This window comes from Bufo gargarizans, chromosome 2 (genome assembly GCF_014858855.1).
Source record: "Bufo gargarizans isolate SCDJY-AF-19 chromosome 2, ASM1485885v1, whole genome shotgun sequence".
Classification (NCBI taxonomy): domain Eukaryota; kingdom Metazoa; phylum Chordata; class Amphibia; order Anura; family Bufonidae; genus Bufo; species Bufo gargarizans.
This window is the reverse complement of record NC_058081.1, coordinates 715,309,517-715,336,041: the sequence shown is the minus strand read 5'-3', so window position 1 is coordinate 715,336,041 and position 26,525 is coordinate 715,309,517. Positions and strand designations below refer to the sequence as shown.

The 26,525-nt window shown below is 43.6% G+C and overlaps 1 protein-coding gene across 2 annotated transcripts in view; it reads right to left on the bottom strand.

The window, feature by feature from the left end:
• Positions 1–2,419: 2,419 nt before the first annotated feature.
• LOC122927099 (sialic acid-binding Ig-like lectin 13) overlaps positions 2,420–26,525 on the bottom strand; it is a 131,612-nt gene continuing 107,506 nt past the window's right edge. For both annotated transcript variants that reach the window (XM_044278680.1, XM_044278681.1), the window contains exons 9-10: positions 14,297–14,362; positions 2,420–3,161 (exon numbers count right to left, since the gene is read on the bottom strand). In XM_044278680.1, the coding sequence (XP_044134615.1) occupies positions 3,099–3,161; positions 14,297–14,362 (129 nt within the window). In that variant the 3' untranslated portion in view covers positions 2,420–3,098. The remainder of the gene's footprint in view (positions 3,162–14,296; positions 14,363–26,525) is intronic.

Genomic DNA, 26,525 nt, shown 5'->3' with positions numbered 1-26,525 from the left:
GTACGAACCGGAACTGTACAGTTGGGGTTCGCTCATCCCTAGTCAGGGGGAATGCTGCCATAAAAAGACATACGCATGTAACTTTGTTTGGATCCCCTCTTCATTATTGTTTTTTTCCTGTGTCTGATTACTGCGATACCTGGATTTGATGTCTGCAATAATGTCTAATGTTCGTTCTTGTTCTCTTTCATCCCGGTTGGGATGCTGATATATGGTGAACTAAAAAGTGAATAAATAAATACTATTAAAAAAAATATAGTATCAAAATTTCCCATTTGATGTGACATGTGCATACTTTTGTTATATACTAAATAGTATGTACCATATTATTTTTTCTGCTTGTTTCATACTATAAATTTCTTTTGACGATGCTATATATTCAATGGTATGCACCATATTGTTTTTTTTCTACCTTTATACTATTTCTTTTTATTTCTTCTTTATTGTAGTTTATCTCTGCTGTATTATTCTCTTGTTTTTGTTTTGTTATATTTTGTATTTTGTTCTTTTTCTATTTTTATTTTTCAGGTGTGAAGATCCTGATTGGAATCCTCAGAAGTTGAGAGGGTGGGGAGCCTACCCAGGAGGGGAGATCGAGGTACTGGTATAGCAGCCGGACCTCGATGTCCCGTTCCAGATTGGCACTCACCCGAAATCACAAGAATCCAAAAAGTTCTCAGCATTAAGGCCAGCAGGAATTATGGTGTTAAATTCTAAAATCCTTCTTGACCCTGCTCTAGACATGTTTGCTGTGTGATTACCACCTCTCCACTGTCTTTAAATTTTCTCAAAAGCTACAAAAGTGAGCTGTGTGGGATCCTTGTTGTAATAGTCCCTTATTAGTCATATGTTCCGCTATCCTTTTCTTTAGTATTTGTTTCGTACTACCTATATATTGTTTGCGACATGGACATTGTAACATGTATATTACATCAGTTGAATCACACGTGTGATGGTCTTTAATCTCTAAATGGTAAGTATTATGTGTTGACTGTGTCTGTGGTTTTTATTAGGGAAGTTGGTGACAGTTTTTTCCTGTTTTTTATCTGCACATTTCAAAAGCCATAACTTTATTTTTACGTAGCCGTATGAAGGCTTTTTTTCCAGAACTATTTCTATTCTTTAATGGTTCTTCTAATGTATTCTATGCCTTTATAAAAACAATTATTAAGTTAAGAATCAAAGTGATTTTGCCATTTTGTTTTTATGATGTTCACCGTGAGGAAAAATAACTAGTTAACTGTACTCTCTAGATCAGTATGATTATATTAAATGTATTGGTATTTGTCCTGTTTTACTACTTGTATTATAATTTTTTTAAAATAAAAAACAACTTTTTTATGCTTATGACACCCATAACTTTTAATTTGTTCTGCAGAGTTGTGTTAATGACAAACTTTTTGCAAGATGAGCTATATTTGTTACTGATACCATTTTTGACCAAATAAATGACGATTCTGGCATTGGAGATTTTTCTTATCGTGCACAACATTCATGACAAACTGCATGATATTTTAAGACTTTGGACATTTTCCCATTCTACTATACCTACTTTACTCAGCAGACACCTGGTGGCAGAGTCTGTGATTAGAGACAGCACTAATCACAAACTTTTAACCTCTTGGATGTCAAGGTCAATTGCAACCATAAATATCTGACAGATGCAGGTTCCTGCCCTGGGATCCTCTCCTATCTCAAGAACAGGGCCCAGCCACGAATAGATAGCACGGCATCCTTTCCATTCACCGATATGAATCATTCAAAAATAGCCAAACGAGTGCACTCGGCTGTTGTCAGAGGTCCGCTAGGGATGAACAAACCGGTGGCCATGCCATGCTCAAACAACTTCCTCTTCATTCACTTTGGGACCTGATTTACTCTCTCTCTTTTTTTCTCTCTCTCTTACAAAATTCTACCCAAACAGATCTGAAGAAATTCAAATTCTACCGAATCAGAATAAAGAAATAAAAAAATTGTCTTGAATTTTAATTCTAATCACTCATCTCTACTGTGATTGCCCTGCATCCAGGGGCGTAGCTAAAGGCTCATGGGCCCTGGTGCAAGAGTTCAGCTTGGGGCCCCCCCTTCCCTCAGTGCTTTGTGGCCAGAGAAAGGGAAGCACATAGCTTTCATGCTGCTGGAGGCAAAAATTGAAATGGCATGCCCCCCCACCAATGCCAACTCTTGACCCAACCCCTTCCCTCCAGCCTGCATGCACTTTCTATAATACTGGTGTCTTATGTGGCACAAGGGTCTTTGGGCCCCCTCAGGCTCCTGGGCCCGGTAGCGACTGCTACCTCTGCAACCCCTATAGCAACGCCCCTGCCTGCATCTATCGATATGTCATAAATGTCTAGGTAGGCGTACTTGTTTAATAAAATGAATGCATTAAAATCAAATTTCTATAACATTGTTTGTATTGAAAACTTTTATTTTTACTCGAATTGGACAAATATAATCAATGATATATTATCATAAGCCAGAAAATATAGTTCACAACATAATGATTTCAACAAAAACATTATAATTATTACATTTCTAAACAGTAGCATACACAGAAGAGAGGGCCCAGGGAAAGATAAAAACTGGACCCCTAATACGGTGGTCTTCTCAAAGAAGTACACTTCCAAACAGCAGTTTATATGAACCATATGGAAGTGTAAAGCATAGGGGTGGGTGAAAGAACCTATCTGAGCATTTGATTAAACAGGAGGCAAATGTAAAAACCGTAGAAAAAACATCCAAACCTCCACCCATAACAGTTAAAGAAAAAGAGAAGGATGTCCAACAGTCAGACTGGCCCACCAAAGCACCAGAACATCCTCCTTTGGGCTCAGGCTCTGGTACCATAATTGGCCCAAAAGAGCCACTATGGTCTATTTCTTTTATTCAAAATCTATTAAAAATTATTGATAATATAGAGGTTGGGCCTTCGAGAATAGTTTCCTCTGGAAGGTCTTAGGAACCCAAGTCCAACACTGATGTCCAATAGCATTGGCTTGTCATTACTCCCAGCCGTTTATGCAACTTCTTCTTCTCTCTAAGACAATATGGTATAAACATAATTCTGCCCTATTGTATTCATTCTTAGACTGGTTTTACTTGTAAATGTTCTCATATTGGTGAACTGCACCTTCATGTCCTCTTCTGATGATCCCAGGCTGTAAAGTGACAGAAGATATAGAGAATAATTTAGACTATTTATGTACAAGGGCATCATATAAAACAATAAAACAAAATAATAGATTATACCATTGAGTTTATATTTCCGGATTAACATTTTGTATGAATTTAAAGGGAACGTTTCATGAGAAATGTTATGATATGTTAGACATTTGTTTTTTGTCTTTCCACACTTGCCATTAGGCTTAGTAATATATATAGACTTCTTGTTTAGACTGGCTTTACAACAGCCGCCATGGGCCACGGACACAGTAGACCAGAGTGGACCTCGTTGACTTGAGAGTTTGTTAGGCAAACCCTTAACCCTTTTTCTTAAAAAGACAAGGGGGGAAGTTATTACAACAGCAGTGGTACCCTTCTGATCAGGGTGAGAGTGTGCCTGTGCTTGATAAACACACTTCTTCAAAAAAAAAAATATTCTGGGTGTTTCATTACCCTCAGTGCTGGAAGGGGGTCTCTTTCTCCTGTCGGCTTTGGTAACAAGATGGCTGAGTACAAAATCATGGAAATTGCCCCAGGACTGTAAAGTCAGAGTTATGTTGTATCAGAACTCTGTTATATTGACATCCAGGAAAAACAGCTGCCATTGTTAAAGGGTGTTATAGGTGCTCTTGAAAAAAAAAAAAAACTACTTAAAAATAAAATACTCTAAGGGCAATAAAATTTAACAAATTTCAATATATCAAGGATAACATGAAAAAAATAAAAAAAAATACAAAAACAGAGTGAAATTTGATTTAATTAAAGTAACAAAATCACATAAATCTTATACTGTATTTTTCGGAGTATAAGACACACTTTTCCCCCAAAACTGAGGGAAAATGGCAGTGCGTCTTATGGTAAAAATGCTAATGACCGCTTCCATTATGGAAATGGTCATTAGTATACAGGAGGCGCAGGCTGTACTTACCGCTCACTGGTCTTTTTCTGGGTCGGGTGGTGCACTGTGCCCTGACTGTGTACAGCATTAGGACGTAGTGTCTATAGGAGCGCACTATTGCCTGACTCTGTGCGACGGTCAGGTCACAGTGCAGCTTGGGTCAGAAGAAGACCAGGGAGTGGTGAGACCTGGATCTGCAGAGAGGCAGCACCACAATGCTAGGGAGGCTCGTTCTCGTCACATCCTGCTATTGGCTGCCCCCCCTACCCCCCATGAACCCCTCTGACGCCGGATGTATTCATTCACGCGATGGGGAGATGCAGCGGTAGCCATGCAGGCATCAGAAGCAAAGTGGAGCAAGGTAAGTACACCCTCTGTGAGGGGGCTAAGTATATGAGGGAGCATTATAGGTCTTGGAAAAAACCTTTAAGCTAAAGCACTCAGAATGCTTTTTTCTTGGAGAATAGTCACTGACAACCAGACTGTCTTATATTACTAGACTGACAATCTACTTGCATCTGAGTTGGGAGAACATTGCTTGACAGCAGTCACACTGAGGGCCAGTATTTTAGGTGTGTGACCTGTGTGACCACACAGGATGCATCATCCTTCACTCCTGAAGTGGACACTAAAGGGACACCAGAGGTTCACAGAGCATAAGGGGCACAGAACGTGATGTTGGGTGATAGCATTCTCTTTAGTAAAACAACAATTCCTAGCTGTAGTTTCACACTGTACTGTGCTTGGTTCTGGGGCTGTATTTGTGTAATATACTTAGTCCTAGTGCTGCAAATATGGAATAGGCTTGGTTCCGCTGCTGTGTTTATGTAATGAGCTTGATTCTGGTGTTGTATTTATGTAAAGTACTTGGTTCTGGTACTGGATATATGCACTAAGCTTGGTATTAGTGCTGTTTTTATATAATAAGCTTGGCTCTTGTTGTCACAGTGCGGTTCACCATGACGTGGTTTGCTGTGCAGGCTGGCTGCACGCCTTTTGCGTACTGGCTTTGGGTGTTTCCGTGTAGGCTGGTTACTTTTGGCTGCGTGCTGGCTGTATCTAGTGAGAACCTGCTCGTGTGTGTGTGTGTACTCCCTTTGGCTGTATCGTCTCCCTGTGGGTATGTCAGGTTTGTTACGCTCTTGCTTACTGACTGTTGTGTTCCATGCATGCTGGTTGCTAGGGGCAACGTCCTGTATTGCAGCTTGGTATGCTGTGGTTTCTGGTTATCCCAGACCTGATTTGGTACCCGCCTGTTTAGTTCTGATGGGGTTAACCTCCGCTGGTCGGTTCCTGGGTGGGTCCTTTCAGGTGCGCTCGTTAAGCTGCTATTTCTGCCTTTGAGCATGGAGTGTTGAGGTCAGTCTGTTCTGTCTTGTCTTGTGGGTGTTTCACCCTTCTGCTCAGTGTAGTCTGTCTGTCTATGTTTGTCTTGCCAGGTTTTGCCCTTTGCTGCTGACCCAAGGGGTCCTGCCATCTACACCTGTGTTCCACCTGGTTGTGTATTGTCTTCTGGCCCTGTATCTTTCCTTGTACTATTCCGTTCATATATAGCCTAACAGAGCTTATCTGCATCTGATCAATGTTCCTGTTATTGTTAGTCTGGCAGTCCTTACTGCTTTTGGTGTTCCGTTCATGTCTGTCCATGTCCGCCTTCGGAAGAGGGTTCCTGTGTTCCCCGGAGGAGGAATGCCCATTCTCTGTCTATGTGCAGCTCTGCCTGGGGCCGCTTAGCTTCTATTGCTTGCAGCTCTTCCTGGGCTACCTTGCTTCTATTGTGCTTGGGGCACAGGTACCTGGTACCTTGGGGCACAGGTACCTGGTGCTTGGGGCGCAGGTACCTGCTTTTGCCTCTTTTCCATTCTGCCTTCTTGTCTGCGGACTCTATGTACTGTCGGTACCTTGTCTGGTATCTCCTTGCCACCTGATCCTGCTGCCACTGACTGAGATTACGCTCTGGAGTAGCCCCTGGCAAATACATACCCACTGATCCGTTTCAGTACATTGAAGTCTTCTGTTATAGTCATTGTCACGTGTCTTGGTTCCTTTGTAATAGTTATGTGTTCCGTGGTCCTTGGCTTGTTTTCCTTGTATCCTGCTCGCCTGACATCTTGAAGGTCCCCCTTGGGACCCCCAGCACGTGACACTTGTGCTGTATTTATGTAATAGGCTTTGTTCTGGTGCTGTATTTAAGTAATGAGCTTGGTTCTGGTGCTGTACTTATATAATGAGCATGTTTCTGGTGCTGTATTTATGTAATTTACTTGGATGTGGTGTTGTACTTATTTAGTGAGCTTGGTATGGCACCACTACTAGAGATGAGCAAATTTTTAAAAAAATTGATTCGGCCAGTTCGGCAAATTTTCAGAAAAAATGTGGTTTGATACGAATTTATTTGTGGCGAATTACGTTTAAAAACACCTATTTTATGGATGCAGAGAGCCTTTATAGTGGTGTAGAACACTGTACCTTGCAGTAACACGCATAGGGAGTCTGCTGTGGTAGTGAAATAATACTGTCAGTCAGTATAACATGCAGATGACAGGCGTTGCTCTTAGAATCACTGCACACTTCACTTATTAGAACAGTCACGGGGCCAAAACTGACCAAATAACTTGAGTATAAACTTAGCCTTACAGTTCAATGTTAGCGTTAAGAAGAAGCGCACTCCTTTTACACCGTCGTCAGCAAATTCCACATCGATGTCTACAAAACCTGTTCTAATAAACGCTTATACAAGTAGAGCCCCCGACAGAGTGGTGAGGGTGTCAGCAGTAAGTTTGTGTTAACGTCACTGATTATTTTGCCCTTACACTAAGCTGTCAGAACAATAACCCCCAAAAAATGGATCCTGTCTGTGGAGCATCCGCCTTCACTCGGTTAGCATTTGGTCAGTAATCCATCAGTATTGCTAAAGCCCCAAAAAATTGGATCCAAAACAAAATTGGATCCAAAACAAAATTGGAAAAGTGGATCTAAAACAGAGATGACACGTGAATGGAATATTTGCATGTCTTCTGTGTTTTGTATCCACTCCTGATTTTGGCTTCCAAATCCCAAGCCAATTCTGATGGGACCACACAGGCCTTACAACTACTACACAGACAGGATCTGTTGTTCGTCTCATTTTTCCTTCCTTCTGACAGATCAGAAGAAGGGTCAAATAAATTATGATGTCAGCCAGGCCAAAAGCCAAAATAGTGGACCAGTCATGAAGTGGGGAGGGTAGGAACAGCATAAGAAGTCCACAGAGTGGTTCTATGACATTGTGGTGAGGTGGAAGCAGCATCAGGAGGCCACAGAGTGGCACAATGACAGTGTGGAGGTGGCGGCAGCATCAGGAGGCCACAGAGTGTCAAGGTGACAGAGTGTGGAGGTGACAGCAGCATCAGCAGGCCATATAGTGGCATGGTGACATAGTGTGGAGGTAGCAGAAGTAGCATCAGGAGGCCATGGAGTGGCAAGGTGACATAGTGTGGAGGTGGAAGCAGCATCAGGAGGCCACAGAGTGGTAAGGTGACATAGTGTGGAGGTGGCAGCAGCATAAGGAGACCACATAGTGACCCAATGAAAGAGTGGGGAGGCAGCATCAGAATAGTAGCTGAGGCAGGTAGCCAGAAGAAACCGGTCTCTTTTGTCAAAGTGTTGGTATGGCACCATGGATGATCTAGTCTGATGCATCAGGCATTGGTGGGTGGAAATTCTGGCTGATCCATGCCTGATTCATCTTGACAAAGGTCAGTTTCTCCACATTTTGGGTGGACAGGTGAGTTCTTCTTGGGGTAACTATGGCCCCCACTGCACTAAACACCCACTCTGATGCCACACTACTGTCCGGGAAGGACAGCTTTTCCAGGGCAAACTCTGCTAGTTGCGGCCACAAATCCAGTTTGGCTGCCCAGTAGTCAAGTGGATCTTCAATGTGGGGTGGCAGGGTGCTGTCCAAGTATGCCACCACCTCTTAGTTCAGATCCTGCTCTATGTCTAGCTACTGGTGAGTAGTTTCTTTACTATGCGAGTGAAGAAAGCTGTTCATCAGCAATTCTAGACTCAGGCTGCTGCTGATGAAGCTAATACTGCTCCTGCCACCCTACCCCTCCCCAGCAGCCATGGCAGTGGAACCTGAGAGCAAAAAGCCCCCCTGGTCCGACTTGCGAAAGGATAGACGATGGCGCAGAAAGGCAGCGGCCAACTCACTACATAGGATGTCTCTATAGTAGTTCGGTTTGTCCTCCCTCTGTGAGTGTAAAAAAGGCGCCCATTTTGGACTGGTAGCGAGGGTCCAACAAGGTGGAGAGCCAGAAGTCATCACTCTACCGAATAGTGACAATTCGGCTGTCACTATGCAAGTAAGTGAGCAAGCATCGGGCCATTTGTGCAAGTGACTCGGAGGGACTCCCTGCCTCCATCTCCACTGCATACTGCCACAGTGTGCCACCACCAGATCTTTGAGAAGTTCTGATAGACGTTCTTCAGTACTTCCTGCATGATCTTCTTTTGTTTTGCTTTCGTTTTTACATCTCTCCTCCCTCTCCCAGCTGTCATCTATTAGCAGTGATTGCCTCCCTATATATCTCCTCACCATACTGCCTCACCTTGTGGTTTATAAAACTTCCTGGACTGTGCTGATGCTAGAAGCTGCTACTGCTGCATTCACAAGATAAGTCTGTTCCTTTATTTCTGTTTTCCTATGGTCTTGATCCTAGGTGACCCTGACTCCCTCCGTATTTAGTGTAGGGGGCCGGTAGAACAATAAGAAAGAAAAAAATGTCATTACACCTCAGGTCAGACCAGCAATCAGACCCCCAATGTTAATCAGACCTCAGATCAGACCCCCAATGCCTCAGATCAACCCCCCAACCTTTAGCCATCTATCAGTCCCCATGTCAGCCATCAGCCCTTATATCAACCATCAGCCCCCCCATGTCAGCCATCAGCCCCCCCATGTCAGCCATCAGCCCCCCCCCATGTCAGCCATCAGCCCCCCCCCATGTCAGCCATCAGCCCGGCCATGTCAGGCATCAGCCCCCCATGTCAGGCTTCAGCCCCCCATGTCAGCCTTCAGCCCCCCATGTCAGCCTTCAGCCCGCCCATGTCAGCCATCAGCCCGCCCATGTCAGCCATCAGCCCCCCATGTCAGCCATAAGCCCCCTTAGGTCAGCCATCAGCCCCTTATGTCAACCATAAGCCCTCATGTCAGCCCCCAGCCCTTGCGTCAGCCATCAGACCCTTATGTCAGCCATCAGACCCTTATGTCAGCCTTCAGCCATATGTTATCCCCCAGCCCTTATATCAGCCATAAGCCCCCATGTCAACCATAAGCCCCCCATGTCAGCCCCCAGCCCTTATATCAGCCATCAGCCCCCCCATGTCAGCCATCAGCCCCTTATGTCAGCCATCAGCCATATGTCAGCCCCCAGCTCCCCATGTCAGCCGCCAGGTCAGCCATCAGCCCCTATGTCAGCGCAAATAAATAAAAAACACTTACCTCTCCTGCTTCTGGTCACCATTGCGATCCTCTTCATCCTGCTGTCTGCTGTGTATCGCGGCACACAGTGTGAGGTCACAGAGTGACCTCACGCTGTGCACAGCCCTGCACAGCCGATAGCCGAGCCGAGGACCAGGAAGCGGTGAGTACAGATCCTTCACCGCTTCCTGGTCCCTCCTGTACTAATGAAGCGCTTTCATAATGGAAGCGCTTCATTAGTACAGCGTTAAAGACAGCCCTGATCACCGCAGCCCGGCAAACAATCTTCCACAGCCTGGTCCTGGGCCGCGGCCCGGCGGTTGGGGACCGCTACTTTAGAACATAGAACTGCAATGCACAAGGGAAAATAAGACGTAGAAATATTTACTTGTAATAAACCCTATTAATGGCTGTAACACCCCAATAACAAGAACAACTTGCTGGAATTACAGAGCTGTATAATTGCAATTTGGATCCCCAGTCAGTGCAGCAAGGTGTAATAGGATTGTTCCTATTATCCAGGCGGTCACCTCCCCTACTGAACCCTGTTCTACATAAATGCTGTGGAATGATTCCTCCCTATCCTTTCCCTGCACCTTAAATAATCTTTCCCTGCACTTGTAACTTGTTTTTTTTAGCACAATGAAGTCTTTCCTACCACTGTCCCTAGCGCCTGCTGATGTCTCTCCCTGCACTAAGTACACTGGAAAATGGCTAAATCCATGATGGCTGAGGCTATTTATAGGGCTGTGACATCACGGGGCTGGCTGGCTGCTGATTGGCTGCATGCATGGCATTATGGGTGATTCTGCCTTCCCAGAGTTCCTTGCTCCATGTTCTTACACGTGCAGCAGCAGTTTTAGAAAAAAAATTTATTCATTACCACGAAGCGTGAGGAAATTCGAATTCGGTGCGAATCGAGTACCAAAATAATTTTAGCAATTTTATTAAATTTTTTTAACTTGACACTTTTTATTAGAATGTTTTTTTAGAGGGTTTTTTTCTCTCCTTTTTTTAGGTTTAATTTGGAAGACAACTGCTAATTATTATTAAAAAGTATATATTTTTAATTATAGCTTTTTATTTCCTAAATATTAAAACTGACACAATAATTAATTATTGCAATGAGTTCTCTATTTTGTGACAATGGTTTTCATATATAACATGTATAGGTTTGAGAAAACAGGGCGACGGTTTCTATTAGTGACTGCATTTAAAAAAAAAAATGGCACTTTTTGGCACATAATATGCCCCCCAGGAGGTCATTATAAGACGTCTGGAGGACACAGATTCTTTTTTTTTTTTTTTTACCTTTTTTTTCACTGTTTTCATTGTAACTGGGGCATCCACAGGAGTCTCAATTACAGGGGAAAACAGCCCCCTGTAGGGGCATGACACACAGGTAGAGCTGATCAGGGTCTCCTTAGACCCTGCAGCTTTGCTCCTGCCCCTGGTCCAGACACCCCCAGTGGTCACTTGACTGCCCAGACTAAAAGAGGAAGCATAGGAGAAGGCAGAAGCAGTAATAAACCGCTCCTGTCTTCTCCTCAGGGTCCCTGCTGTGTCTGTTAGCCGGGACGTGACCTGCTCCTGCTAGATTGCAGGAGTAGGATCTTTAATCTCACCGCTGATCAGCACTGGGATTAAAGCGCTGCCTGCACGTGTATATACACTCACCTAAAAAATTATTAGGAACACCTGTTCTATTTCTCATTAATGCGATTATCTAGTCAACCAATCACATGGCAGTTGCTTCAATGCATGTAGGGTTGTGGTCCTGGTCAAGACAATCTCCTGAACTCCAAACTGAATGTCAGAATGGGAAAGAAAGGTGATTTAAGCAATTTTGAAATGCCTTGTTGATGCTAGAGGTCAGAGGAGAATGGGCCGACTGATTCAAGCTGATAGAAGAGCAACATTGACTGAAATAACCACTCGTTACAACCGAGGTCTGCAGCAAAGCTTTTGTGAAGCCACAACACGCACAACCTTGAGGCGGATGGGCTACAACAGCAGAAGACCCCACCGGGTACCACTCATCTCCACTACAAATAGGAAAAAGAGGCTACAATTTGCACAAGCTCACCAAAATTGGACTGTTGAAGACTGGAAAAATGTTGCCTGATCTGAGGAGTCTCAATTTCTGTTGGTAGAGTCCGAATTTGGCGTAAACAGAATGAGAACATGTATCCATCATGCCTTGTTACCACTGTGCAGGATGGTGGTGGTGGTGTAATGGTGTGGGGGATGTTTTCTGGGCACACTTTAGGGCCCTTAGTGCCAATTGGCCATCGTTTAAATGCCACGGGCTACCTGAGCATTGTTTCTGACCATGTCCATCCCTTCATGACCACCATGTACCCATCCTCTGATGGCTATTTCCAGCAGGATAATGCACCATGTCACAAAGCTCGAATTATTTCAAATTGGTTTCTTGAACAGGACAATGAGTTCACTGTACTAAAATGCCCCCGACAGTCACCAGATCTCAACCCAATAGAGCATCTTTTGGATGTGGTGGAACGGGAGCTTCGTGCCCTGGATGTGCATCCCTCAAATCTCCATCAACTGCAAGATGCTATCCTATCAATATTGGCCAAAATTTCTAAAGAATGCTATCAGCACCTTGTTGAATCAATGCCACGTAGAATTAAGGCAGTTCTGAAGGCAAAAGGGGTCCAACACTGTATTAGTATGGTGTTCCTAATAATTCTTTAGGTGAGTGTATGTGCTATCTGCACGGGGTATGTGTAGATAGGATGTATATACACAGTGGTCAGTCTGGAAGGGGTTACATGTTTTGCTCCGTACCTTCCAGGAGCCTTTTTATTTTCCCATAGAAACTTCGATATGACAGGTCTTGGAGCCTTCAGAAGGCCAGAAGCTGCCATAGCAAGCAAATGGCTCACTTGATCTCCACACACTGTTCCCAGGGTAAAATCTTTCAGATGTAGTGGTCACAATGGACTACAACATCTACAAACCGGATTCCCAAAAAGTTGGGACACTAAACAAATTGTGAATAAAAACTGAATGCAATGATGTGGAGATGGCAAATGTCAATTTTTATTTGTAATAGAACGTAGATAACAGATCAAACGTTTAATCCAAGTAAATGTATCATTTTAAAGGAAAAATAGGTTGATTCAAATTTTCACGGTGTCAACAAATCCCCAAAAAGTTGGGACAAGTAGCAATAAGAGGCTGGAAGAAGTAAATTTGAGCATAACGAAGAGCTGGAAGACCAATTAACACTAATTAGGTCAATTGGCAACATGATTGGGTATAAAAAGAGCTTCTCAGAGTGGCAGTGTCTCTCAGAAGCCAAGATGGGTAGAGGATCACCAATTCCCACAATGTTGCGCAGAAAGATAGTGGAGCAATATCAGAAAGGTGTTACCCAGCGAAAAATTGCAAAGACTTTGCATCTATCATCATTAACTGTGCATAACATCATCCGAAGATTCAGAGAATCTGGAACAATCTCTGTGCGTAAGGGTCAAGGCTGTAAAACCATACTGGATGCCCGTGATCTCTGGGCCCTTAAACGACACTGCACCACAAACAGGAATGCTATTGTAAAGGAAATCACAGAATGGGCTCAGGAATACTTCCAGAAACCATTGTCAGTGACCACAATCCACCGTGCCATCCGCCGTTGCCAGCTGAAACTCTACAGTACAAAGAAGAAGCCATTTCTAAGCAAGATCCACAAGCTCAGGCGTTTTCACTGGGCCAGGGATCATTTACAATGGAGTGTGGCAAAATGGAAGACTGTTCTGTGGTCAGACGAGTCACGATTCGAAGTTCTTTTTGGAAATCTGGGACGCCATGTCATCCGGACCAAAGAGGACAAGGACAACCCAAGTTCAACGCTCAGTTCAGAAGCCTGCATCTCTGATGGTATGGGGTTGCATGAGTGCGTGTGGCATGGGCAGCTTGCATTTCTGGAAAAGCACCATCAATGCAGAAAAATATATTCAGGTTCTAGAACAACATATGCTCCCATCCAGACGTCATCTCTTTCAGGGAAGACCCTGCATTTTTCAACAAGATAATGCCAGACCACATTCTGCATCAATCACAACATCATGGCTGCGTAGGAGAAGGATCCGGGTACTGAAATGGCCAGTCTGCACTCCAGATCTTTCACCTATAGAAAACATTTGGCGCATCATAAAGAGGAAGGTGCAATAAAGAAGGCCCAAGACGATTGAACAGTTAGAGGCCTGTATTAGACAAGAATGGGAGAGCATTCCTATTTCTAAACTTGAGAAACTGGTCTCCTCGGTCCCCAGACGTCTGTTGAGTGTTGTAGGAAGAAGGGGAGATGCCACACAGTGGTGAAAATGGCCTTGTCCCAACTTTTTGGGGATTTGTTGACACCATGAAATTCTGAGTCAACATATTTTTCCCTTAAAATGGTACATTTTCTCAGTTTAAACTTTTGCTCCGTGATTTATGTTCTATTCTGAATATAATATTAGAAGTTGGCACCTCCACATCATTGCATTCAGTTTTTATTCACGATTTGTATAGTGTCCCAACTTTTTGGGAATCCGGTTTGTAGGTTAAATATGCATTGGAAGTGTCAACAACAATCAAAATAACAGACACCTAGCGGCTACTATCCTTTTCAACTTCTCAGTAGGTGCCATCTCTAATGTCATGGTTTCCTCCGTACATACACGAGGCAAGTCATGAAAGGTCTTAAAAAAACAGTTTTCAAGATGGTCTTTGCAGCATTTAGATAATGTTCTGATTACCTTTAATTGTTCATAATCTTGTCCAACATCACTTTTTATAAGAACAGCATAAGTGGCCTCTGCAGTCTAGAGAAAAAACACAATTTTGTAATTATTTTCACTGTGTAAGGCGTGATTGACACTCCTAGAAAACAACTTGTTAGATCATGTGATTCCTTATCTCATCCAGAACTAGTAATTTGATTTTTATAAAAATTGATGTCGGTAGTAAACTTCTAGAGGAGCATTTTACACAAAACACACAGTTTTTTTTTGTTTTTTTTGTTACCGGATCCGGCACGGGAACACAACAACACGGAACGGAATGCATTCTGTTGCACTCTGTTCTGGTTTGTTCAGTCTTGTCCCCAATGACAATGTATGGGGAGAAAACTGAAGCATTTCCTCTCTCTGCAGAATCTCGAAAACCTGAAAGGAAAAGACAGTGAAAGTAGTCTAATCTGTTTTTGTATTTTTGATCAAACATATTTTATTTCTGTATATGGTACTGGAATAATCCTTTTGTCTTTGCTTGCATGCTGAGCTGTGAACAGTAGGTCAGAGATTTGCTTTCCAGAAGATACTTGAATGACTTCAGTGGAAGAGTGTATTAGGCATGCTCTGCGATATATGCAGAAGCCACTAGAGAGGGAGAGGGAGGAGATGTTTGGTTAACCCTTCACCTAATGGTATAATCTTGTGTTAGCTGACCTCAGCTGTCTGTGATAAAAAGTGATCTCTGCAGAACCGCAGGTTTTAGCCAGCTATGAGGCTCAGCGGCGAGAGTGAAAACTGCAAGACTTCAAAGACAAATTGTATGCAGCATACAAAAAACATTAATCAAAGTGTGACATCAGACATTTTAGAGAATGCCTTGGCACTATAGTATATTTGTGGCAAAGTATAAATTAGGTTTGTTTAGATTTCAAACTGCATCAATGTAGGGGGTCTACGGCACAGATTGTGGCGCAGATTGTGACGCAGATTGTGACTTCTCCCTGCTCCTGCCAGGACACATTCACTAGGATTAGGATTTGGAAATGTGTATTAAGATAAGGGAAAGAAAATATGTGCAGATATTCATGTATAAGGTTTCGATTATATGTACATTAGTCTTACTGTATATGTTAGATGAAATCTGTGAAATAGACTATAAGAATCACTGGACTATAAGACACACCTAGGATTTGGAGGAGGAAAATTAAAAAATATATATATTTTCCATCAGACTCAGAGCAGACTCCCAATTTTAACCCCCAGTTCTCATCAGACCCTCAAATCAGACCCCAATCCTCATTGGACCCTCAAATCAGACCCTTTTTCATTATCAGACCTCAGATCAGACCCCACAATCAGATCCTCAAGCTCCATCAGCCTCAATAAGACCCTCAAGCCTCCAATCAGACCCCTAGCCTCCATTAGCTTCAGATCAGACCCCCAATCAGCCTCAGATGGTACTCCACAGCCCCCATCAGCCTCAGATCAGCCCCTTTCATATCACCAGGCCCGATTAGACTCAGATGAGACCCCCAATAAGACCCTTTCAGCCACAGATGAGACCTCCCAGCCCCACTCAGCCTCAGATCAAATCCCTCAGCTCCCATCAGCCTCAAACCAGCCCCTATCAAACCCCCCGCCCAAATCAGACTCAGATCAGACATCCAATAAGACCCTGACGGCACTTAGTGTCAGGTCATAGTGCACCCAGGCATGCACTACGTCCTGCTGCTGTGCACGGTCAGGACAAACACAGCGGTACATGGAAGAAGACCAGGGAAGGTGAGTACAAGAAGCACAGCGCTACCCTCACCTCACCTCCCCCGTACCTCCAGCATGCTAATGACCACTTCCATAATGGAAGCAGTCATTAACATTCAGACTATAAGACTCACTGCCACTTTCCTCCCATTTTTTAGGGAAAAAGGTGCGTCTTATAATCCGACAATATACGGTAACTAAGATGCTTGTAATTTGTTTCTCATGTATGTGCATTTTGCTCCAACTGTTCACATACTCTAAATGCCTGCTAATTAGAGATGAGCAAATCAATTCTAAATGAATCAGGTTCATTACAAATTTCACAAAAATTCTACTACCAGACAAACCTGAGGTTTTAGCGATACAGTTCAGACTAATCATGCAAAACTGTGCCTCCCATTTTACGTTTGAAATTCAGTACATTGGTAGGGAAACAGGGCAGGGAAGATAAATATGGAGGATCGCATGACCTTGGATGGGGTGCTTACCCATAATGCCTAGCAATGAGCATGACAGACAATCAGGCTGGAAGATATTGGCTGGTCTGTCAGGTACTAGGTTAGATTTGAAGCTGAGTTTTCATTCAAAGAGATTTAAAAATCAGTCATTGATGTTTGAGGATGTGTCGTATTTGTGACAGGCACCAATTAGGCAAACAAGCCAGGCATCCAGGGTCTTGATGGGACAGTGTAGAGATTGGGAAGAAGATATAGTCAGTTAGCTAGACCAAATGAATCAGGTTTTATCATTAGGGACAGAATACGCTGATTTAATGTTGTGTGTCTTACAGAGAGAGCTAGTGTTGAGCAAAGCAACAAATCCGAATTTCCTTGCGCTCGTGGTAATAAATCAGTTCTTCCTAAAATGGCGGCTGCACACGTTACAAAGTTAAAGTAATATACAAAGTCCCTTTTAGAGACCCTCGGGATATTGTTTAATTATACTGTAGTGGTCTGTGGGACCATAAATCCCTTTAGGGGTCCCTAACTAATATTTAAAATCATATCTTTATTAATTTAAAAAAGACACACAAAAATATAGGGGGGAAAAAAAGTTAAAGCAAGACGCCAGTGAACGTAAGATCACCCAGAATGCCGTGCAGCCAGCCAATCAGCAGGTAGCCATCCCCTGTGATGTCATAGTCCTATAAAAGTCTCATCCTGCGCAGTCTCTGCCATTGTCCCGTGAGCTGAGCATAGGGAGAGATATGGCAAGTTCCTGTTTAAAGATGCCACGCGGCCATTACCAATGAAGACCGACTATACAGTGCGGCCTTCATTATTAAATGAAAACAGCTGTAGGCTAATTGGCCGCACGGTTCTTCACCTCAGCATGACTGCAACCCGCCCACAGCATGGCCGCTTTGTGTTGCCGTACCCTAAGGGTTCACACATGACCGCATGTATTTTGCGGTCGTCAAAACACGGATCTCCAAAAAATACAGATCACATCCGTGTGACATTCGTACTGCATCCGTTTTTTGGGGGAGGATCCATTGTAACAGAGCCTATCCTTGTCCTCAAAACAGACAAGAATAGGATGCGCTCTATCTTTTTTGAAGAACAGCCATGCGGACATATGGAAACGGAATGCACACTGAGTAATTTTTTTGCGGACCTATTGAAGTGAATGGTTCCGCATAAGGGCCAAAAAAAAAAAAGGAACGGACACGAAAGGAAAATACTTTGTGCGCATGAGCCCTAAGGCAGAGCCTGAGTATACCTGATTTATAGTGATTCGTAACAAATAAAATTTTTCCAAACTTTGCTTGTCTCTAGTGAGAGCTGCTGGAACTGTTCACAAACCACTTGTATAAAGGGTGCTGCACTACTGCATAGAGGTCCTCAAAGAGACATACACCATTTTTTTAATGTGCTTATTTTCTTTCCCAAAAAATCTTTTGCAAACCATCTACGGTTAATAAGTATGCAATAACGATATTTCCCAGCCTTACCGGAAGAAAACTCTATATTTCACCACAAGCATTGCACAATTGAACCCTTTTCGTTCCACAAAACCTTTTGTAAAGCTTCTACAGCCAAGTGAGCAATAGGCATATTTTACTGTGTCAACAGCTGTGTATATGTTTGGCACACCCAAGGGACCTCCGGTTGTCCCTGTTTTTTTTCCCAAAAACCTACAATTTTTTTCAGGGACTACCCCTCGGGAGGTAGATCAATAGGTCCAGAGGATCCTTATTGGATGCCAAGATATGTAGGATCCCGTCCAGAAGTGACACTTGAAATAAATGGAGTTCCTTTTGTTGCCCTAGTCGACACAGGATCCCAAGTAACTACCATACAATAAACAGCATTTAAGAAATACTGGGACCAAAATCAACTTACCCAGCCACCAGAATCCTGGCTGAGTCTCACAGCCAGCAACGGCAAACCTATACCAATACTGGGTTACTGGGAACCTACCATTCAAATAGGAAGAACCATTCTATCCCAACAAGGCATTATTGTAGTGCAAGTAAAAGAAAACAATAACAACCCTCCTATAGTCCTAGGCATGAATGTCCTTAGGAATTGCTATGTTGAAATGTTGGAAGCTTTACACCAGTCAGTGCCTACTGCTTCTTTTGCTTCTAAGAAGGTAATCCAACAAACTATCCGTGTGCTGAGTGCGCAACAGAAATTCGCCAATGAAAGAGGAGAAATTTGCTGTGTCCACATCCGAGACAATCAACCAGTGATTCTCAAGTCCAACACTGAAACTCTCCTATGGTGCCGAGCTGTAGTCGGAATTCAAGGTCAAGACTACCAAGCCTTGGTGGAACCAGTTGTTTTGGAAGACTATCCTTTAGTCAGAGCTGCAAGAAGCCTGGTAACTAGAGTTGAGCGAACACCTGGATGTTCGGGTTCGAGAAGTTCGGCCGAACATCCCGGAAATGTTCGGGTTCGGGATCCGAACCCGATCCGAACTTCGTCCCGAACCCGAACCCCATTGAAGTCAATGGGGACCCGAACTTTTCGGCACTAAAAAGGCTGTAAAACAGCCCAGGAAAGAGCTAGAGGGCTGCAAAAGGCAGCAACATGTAGGTAAATCCCCTGCAAACAAATGTGGATAGGGAAATGAATAAAAATAAAAATTAAATAAATAAAAATTAACCAAAATCAATTGGAGAGAGGTTCCATAGCAGAGAATCTGGCTTCCCGTCACCCACCACTGGAACAGTCCATTCTCAGATATTTAGGCCCCGGCACCCAGGCAGAGGAGAGAGGTCCCGTAACAGAGAATCTGTCTTCATGTCAGCAGAGAATTAGTCTGCATGTCATAGCAGAGAATGAGGCTTCACGTCAGCCACCACTGCAACAGTCCATTGGCATATATTTAGGCCCAGCACCCAGGCAGAGGAGAGAGGTCCCGTAACAGACAATCTGGCTTCATGTCAGCAGAGAATCAGTCTGCATGTCATAGCAGAGAATGAGGCTTCACGTCAGCCACCACTGCAACAGTCCATTGGCATATATTTAGGCCCAGCACCCAGGCAGAGGAGAGAGGTCCCGTAACAGACAATCTGGCTTCATGTCAGCAGAGAATCAGTCTTCATATCATAGCAGAGAATCAGGCTTCACGTCACCCACCACTGTAAGAGTCCATTTTCATAAATTTAGGCCCAGCACACAGGCAGAGGAGAGAGGTCCCGTAACAGAGGATCTGGCTTCATGTCAGCAGAGAATCAGTCTGCATGTCATAGCAGAGAATCAGGCTTCACATCACCCAACATTGGAACAGTCCATTGGCATATATTTAGGCCCCGGCACCCAGACAGAGGAGAGGTTCATTCAACTTTGGGTAGCCTCGCAATATAATGGTAAAATGAAAATAAAAATAGGATTGAATGAGGAAGTGCCCTGGAGTCCAATAATATATGGTTAAGGGGAGGTAGTTAATGTCTAATCTGGACAAGGGACGGACAGATCCTGTGGGATCCATGCCTGGTTCATTTTTATGAACGTCAGCTTGTCCACATTGGCTGTAGACAGGCGGCTGCGTTTGAGGCCTAGTATTTAGGCGCTGGGTGACCGGTATGGATTTAGTGACAGAATTAGACTTGGAAATGCACAGAAGCGTGTGTGTGTGAAGTTATTCTGAATGACCCAATGTGCACCTTGAATATTATATACCCTTTTAGGGATAGATTTCAAATAGCTCTGATATAGCAGAAACCACTAAATTATGAAATTGCTAAATTGGGAATTGTACTTCAACCCAGAACAAAAAATGTGCTTTGACGGACACTAAATATCTTGCCCAGCAACAACAGTACAGCGGTGGGTAACGAGAGATTTAGAGGGAATTAAATTTGAGGCCTAGTATTTAGGCGCTGGGTCACCGGTATGGATTTAGTGACAGAATTAGACTTGGAAATACACAGTAGCGGGTGTGTGTGAAGTTATTCTGAATGACCCTATGTGCACCTTCAATATTATATACCCTTTTAGGGATAGATTTCAAATAGCTCTGATATAGCAGAAACCACTAAATTATGAAATTGCTAAATTGGGAATTGTACTTCAACCCAGAACAAAAAATGTGCTTTGACGGACACTAAATATCTTGCCCAGCAACAACAGTACAGCGGTGGGTAACGAGAGATTTAGAGGGAATTAAATTTGAGGCCTAGTATTTAGGCGCTGGGTCACCGGTATGGATTTAGTGACAGAATTAGACTTGGAAATGCACAGAAGCGTGTGTGTGAAGTTATTCTGAATGACCCTATGTGCACCTTCAATATTATATACCCTTTTTGGGATAGATTTCAAATAGCTCTGATATAGCAGGAACCACTAAATTATGAAATTGCTAAATTGGGAATTGTACTTCAACCCAGAACAAAAAATGTGCTTTGACGGACACTAAATATCTTGCCCAGCAACAACAGTACAGCGGTGGGTAACGAGAGATTTAGAGGGAATTAAATTTGAGGCCTAGTATTTAGGCGCTGGGTCACCGGTATGGATTTAGTGACAGAATTAGACTTGGAAATGCACAGAAGCGTGTGTGTGAAGTTATTCTGAATGACCCTATGTGCACCTTCAATATTATATACCCTTTTTGGGATAGATTTCAAATAGCTCTGATATAGCAGGAACCACTAAATTATGAAATTGCTAAATTGGGAATTGTACTTCAACCCAGAACAAAAAATGTGCTTTGACGGACACTAAATATCTTGCCCAGCAACAACAGTACAGCGGTGGGTAACGAGAGATTTAGAGGGAATTAAATTTGAGGCCTAGTATTTAGGCGCTGGGTCACCGGTATGGATTTAGTGACAGAATTAGACTTGGAAATACACAGTAGCGGGTGTGTGTGAAGTTACTCTGAATGACCCTATGTGCACCTTCAATATTATATACCCTTTTTGGGATAGATTTCAAAGAGCTCTGATATAGCAGGAACCACTAAATTATGAAATTGCTAAATTGGGAATTGTATTTCAACCCAGAACAAGAAATGTGCTTGAACGGACACTAAATAACTCGCCCAGCTACAGCACTAGGGACAGATTTAGCTGGATATAAATTTGAGGCCTAGTATTTAGGCGCTGGGTGACCGGTATGGATTTAGTGACAGAATTAGACTGGGATATGGCCAAAAAATGAACAGACTATTGCTGGTTAAATGCACTTGGTGTGACAGCTTCACCCTGATGTAGGCTTTAGCCAAAAAACAACCACACCATTGAGGGTTAAATGCACTTGGTGACAGGCGCAGCTTGCCCCTGATTTTGTATATGGCCAAAAAATGAACAGACTATTGCTGGTTAAATGCACTTGGTGTGACAGCTTCACCCTGATGTAGGCTTTAGCCAAAAAACAACCACACCATTGAGGGTTAAATGCACTTGGTGACAGGCGCAGCTTGCCCCTGATTTTGTATATGGCCAAAAAATGAACAGACTATTGCTGGTTAAATGCACTTGGTGTGACAGCTTCACCCTGATGTAGGCTTTAGCCAAAAAACAACCACACCATTGAGGGTTAAATGCACTTGGTGACAGGCGCAGCTTGCCCCTGATTTTGTATATGGCCAAAAAATGAACAGACTATTGCTGGTTAAATGCACTTGGTGTGACAGCTTCACCCTGATGTAGGCTTTAGCCAAAAAACAACCACACCATTGAGGGTTAAATGCACTTGGTCGCAGCTTGTGCTGGCGCACCACAAGACACAAAATGGCCGCCGATCACCCCAGAAAAATGAGACTGACAAACGGTCTGTGCAGCCTAAAAACAGTGAGCAATTGAGGATCAGCAGCTCAATGATCCACAGCTGCAGATCGATCAGTTAATCAAGTCCTTTGGAGGAGTTAATCTGCCTAATCTCGCCCTACTGTCGCAGCCGCAACCTCTCCCTACGCTAATCAGAGCAGAGTGACGGGCGGCGCTATGTGACTCCAGCTTAAATAGAGGCTGGGTCACATGGTGCTCTGGCCAATCACAGCCATGCCAATAGTAGGCATGGCTGTGATGGCCTCTTGGGGCAAGTAGTATGACGCTTGTTGATTGGCTGCTTTGCAGCCTTTCAAAAGCGCCAAGAAAGCGTCACAAAAGCGCGAAGAAAGCGACGAACACCGAACCCGAACCCGGACTTTTACGAAAATGTCCGGGTTCGGGTCCGTGTCACGGACACCCCAAAATTCGGTACGAACCCGAACTATACAGTTCGAGTTCGCTCATCCCTACTGGTAACCGTCACTGAAGGTAAAGTGCCTATTTGTCTCCTCAACCTGAGTGATCACAATTAGAGTTGAGCGAACACCTGGATGTTCGGGTTCGAGAAGTTCGGCCGAACATCCCGGAAATGTTCGGGTTCGGGATCCGAACCCGATCCGAACTTCGTCCCGAACCCGAACCCCATTGAAGTCAATGGGGACCCGAACTTTTCGGCACTAAAAAGGCTGTAAAACAGCCCAGGAAAGAGCTAGAGGGCTGCAAAAGGCAGCAACATGTAGGTAAATCCCCTGCAAACAAATGTGGATAGGGAAATGAATAAAAATAAAAATTAAATAAATAAAAATTAACCAAAATCAATTGGAGAGAGGTTCCATAGCAGAGAATCTGGCTTCCCGTCACCCACCACTGGAACAGTCCATTCTCAGATATTTAGGCCCCGGCACCCAGGCAGAGGAGAGAGGTCCCGTAACAGAGAATCTGTCTTCATGTCAGCAGAGAATTAGTCTGCATGTCATAGCAGAGAATGAGGCTTCACGTCAGCCACCACTGCAACAGTCCATTGGCATATATTTAGGCCCAGCACCCAGGCAGAGGAGAGAGGTCCCGTAACAGACAATCTGGCTTCATGTCAGCAGAGAATCAGTCTGCATGTCATAGCAGAGAATGAGGCTTCACGTCAGCCACCACTGCAACAGTCCATTGGCATATATTTAGGCCCAGCACCCAGGCAGAGGAGAGAGGTCCCGTAACAGACAATCTGGCTTCATGTCAGCAGAGAATCAGTCTTCATATCATAGCAGAGAATCAGGCTTCACGTCACCCACCACTGTAAGAGTCCATTTTCATAAATTTAGGCCCAGCACACAGGCAGAGGAGAGAGGTCCCGTAACAGAGGATCTGGCTTCATGTCAGCAGAGAATCAGTCTGCATGTCATAGCAGAGAATCAGGCTTCACATCACCCAACATTGGAACAGTCCATTGGCATATATTTAGGCCCCGGCACCCAGACAGAGGAGAGGTTCATTCAACTTTGGGTAGCCTCGCAATATAATGGTAAAATGAAAATAAAAATAGGATTGAATGAGGAAGTGCCCTGGAGTCCAATAATATATGGTTAAGGGGAGGTAGTTAATGTCTAATCTGGACAAGGGACGGACAGATCCTGTGGGATCCATGCCTGGTTCATTTTTATGAACGTCAGCTTGTCCACATTGGCTGTAGACAGGCGGCTGCGTTTGAGGCCTAGTATTTAGGCGCTGGGTGACCGGTATGGATTTAGTGACAGAATTAGACTTGGAAATGCACAGAAGCGTGTGTGTGTGAAGTTATTCTGAATGACCCAATGTGCACCTTGAATATTATATACCCTTTTAGGGATAGATTTCAAATAGCTCTGATATAGCAGAAACCACTAAATTATGAAATTGCTAAATTGGGAATTGTACTTCAACCCAGAACAAAAAATGTGCTTTGACGGACACTAAATATCTTGCCCAGCAACAACAGTACAGCGGTGGGTAACGAGAGATTTAGAGGGAATTAAATTTGAGGCCTAGTATTTAGGCGCTGGGTCACCGGTATGGATTTAGTGACAGAATTAGACTTGGAAATACACAGTAGCGGGTGTGTGTGAAGTTATTCTGAATGACCCTATGTGCACCTTCAATATTATATACCCTTTTAGGGATAGATTTCAAATAGCTCTGATATAGCAGAAACCACTAAATTATGAAATTGCTAAATTGGGAATTGTACTTCAACCCAGAACAAAAAATGTGCTTTGACGGACACTAAATATCTTGCCCAGCAACAACAGTACAGCGGTGGGTAACGAGAGATTTAGAGGGAATTAAATTTGAGGCCTAGTATTTAGGCGCTGGGTCACCGGTATGGATTTAGTGACAGAATTAGACTTGGAAATGCACAGAAGCGTGTGTGTGAAGTTATTCTGAATGACCCTATGTGCACCTTCAATATTATATACCCTTTTTGGGATAGATTTCAAATAGCTCTGATATAGCAGGAACCACTAAATTATGAAATTGCTAAATTGGGAATTGTACTTCAACCCAGAACAAAAAATGTGCTTTGACGGACACTAAATATCTTGCCCAGCAACAACAGTACAGCGGTGGGTAACGAGAGATTTAGAGGGAATTAAATTTGAGGCCTAGTATTTAGGCGCTGGGTCACCGGTATGGATTTAGTGACAGAATTAGACTTGGAAATGCACAGAAGCGTGTGTGTGAAGTTATTCTGAATGACCCTATGTGCACCTTCAATATTATATACCCTTTTTGGGATAGATTTCAAATAGCTCTGATATAGCAGGAACCACTAAATTATGAAATTGCTAAATTGGGAATTGTACTTCAACCCAGAACAAAAAATGTGCTTTGACGGACACTAAATATCTTGCCCAGCAACAACAGTACAGCGGTGGGTAACGAGAGATTTAGAGGGAATTAAATTTGAGGCCTAGTATTTAGGCGCTGGGTCACCGGTATGGATTTAGTGACAGAATTAGACTTGGAAATACACAGTAGCGGGTGTGTGTGAAGTTACTCTGAATGACCCTATGTGCACCTTCAATATTATATACCCTTTTTGGGATAGATTTCAAAGAGCTCTGATATAGCAGGAACCACTAAATTATGAAATTGCTAAATTGGGAATTGTATTTCAACCCAGAACAAGAAATGTGCTTGAACGGACACTAAATAACTCGCCCAGCTACAGCACTAGGGACAGATTTAGCTGGATATAAATTTGAGGCCTAGTATTTAGGCGCTGGGTGACCGGTATGGATTTAGTGACAGAATTAGACTGGGATATGGCCAAAAAATGAACAGACTATTGCTGGTTAAATGCACTTGGTGTGACAGCTTCACCCTGATGTAGGCTTTAGCCAAAAAACAACCACACCATTGAGGGTTAAATGCACTTGGTGACAGGCGCAGCTTGCCCCTGATTTTGTATATGGCCAAAAAATGAACAGACTATTGCTGGTTAAATGCACTTGGTGTGACAGCTTCACCCTGATGTAGGCTTTAGCCAAAAAACAACCACACCATTGAGGGTTAAATGCACTTGGTGACAGGCGCAGCTTGCCCCTGATTTTGTATATGGCCAAAAAATGAACAGACTATTGCTGGTTAAATGCACTTGGTGTGACAGCTTCACCCTGATGTAGGCTTTAGCCAAAAAACAACCACACCATTGAGGGTTAAATGCACTTGGTGACAGGCGCAGCTTGCCCCTGATTTTGTATATGGCCAAAAAATGAACAGACTATTGCTGGTTAAATGCACTTGGTGTGACAGCTTCACCCTGATGTAGGCTTTAGCCAAAAAACAACCACACCATTGAGGGTTAAATGCACTTGGTCGCAGCTTGTGCTGGCGCACCACAAGACACAAAATGGCCGCCGATCACCCCAGAAAAATGAGACTGACAAACGGTCTGTGCAGCCTAAAAACAGTGAGCAATTGAGGATCAGCAGCTCAATGATCCACAGCTGCAGATCGATCAGTTAATCAAGTCCTTTGGAGGAGTTAATCTGCCTAATCTCGCCCTACTGTCGCAGCCGCAACCTCTCCCTACGCTAATCAGAGCAGAGTGACGGGCGGCGCTATGTGACTCCAGCTTAAATAGAGGCTGGGTCACATGGTGCTCTGGCCAATCACAGCCATGCCAATAGTAGGCATGGCTGTGATGGCCTCTTGGGGCAAGTAGTATGACGCTTGTTGATTGGCTGCTTTGCAGCCTTTCAAAAAGCGCCAAGAAAGCGTCACAAAAGCGCG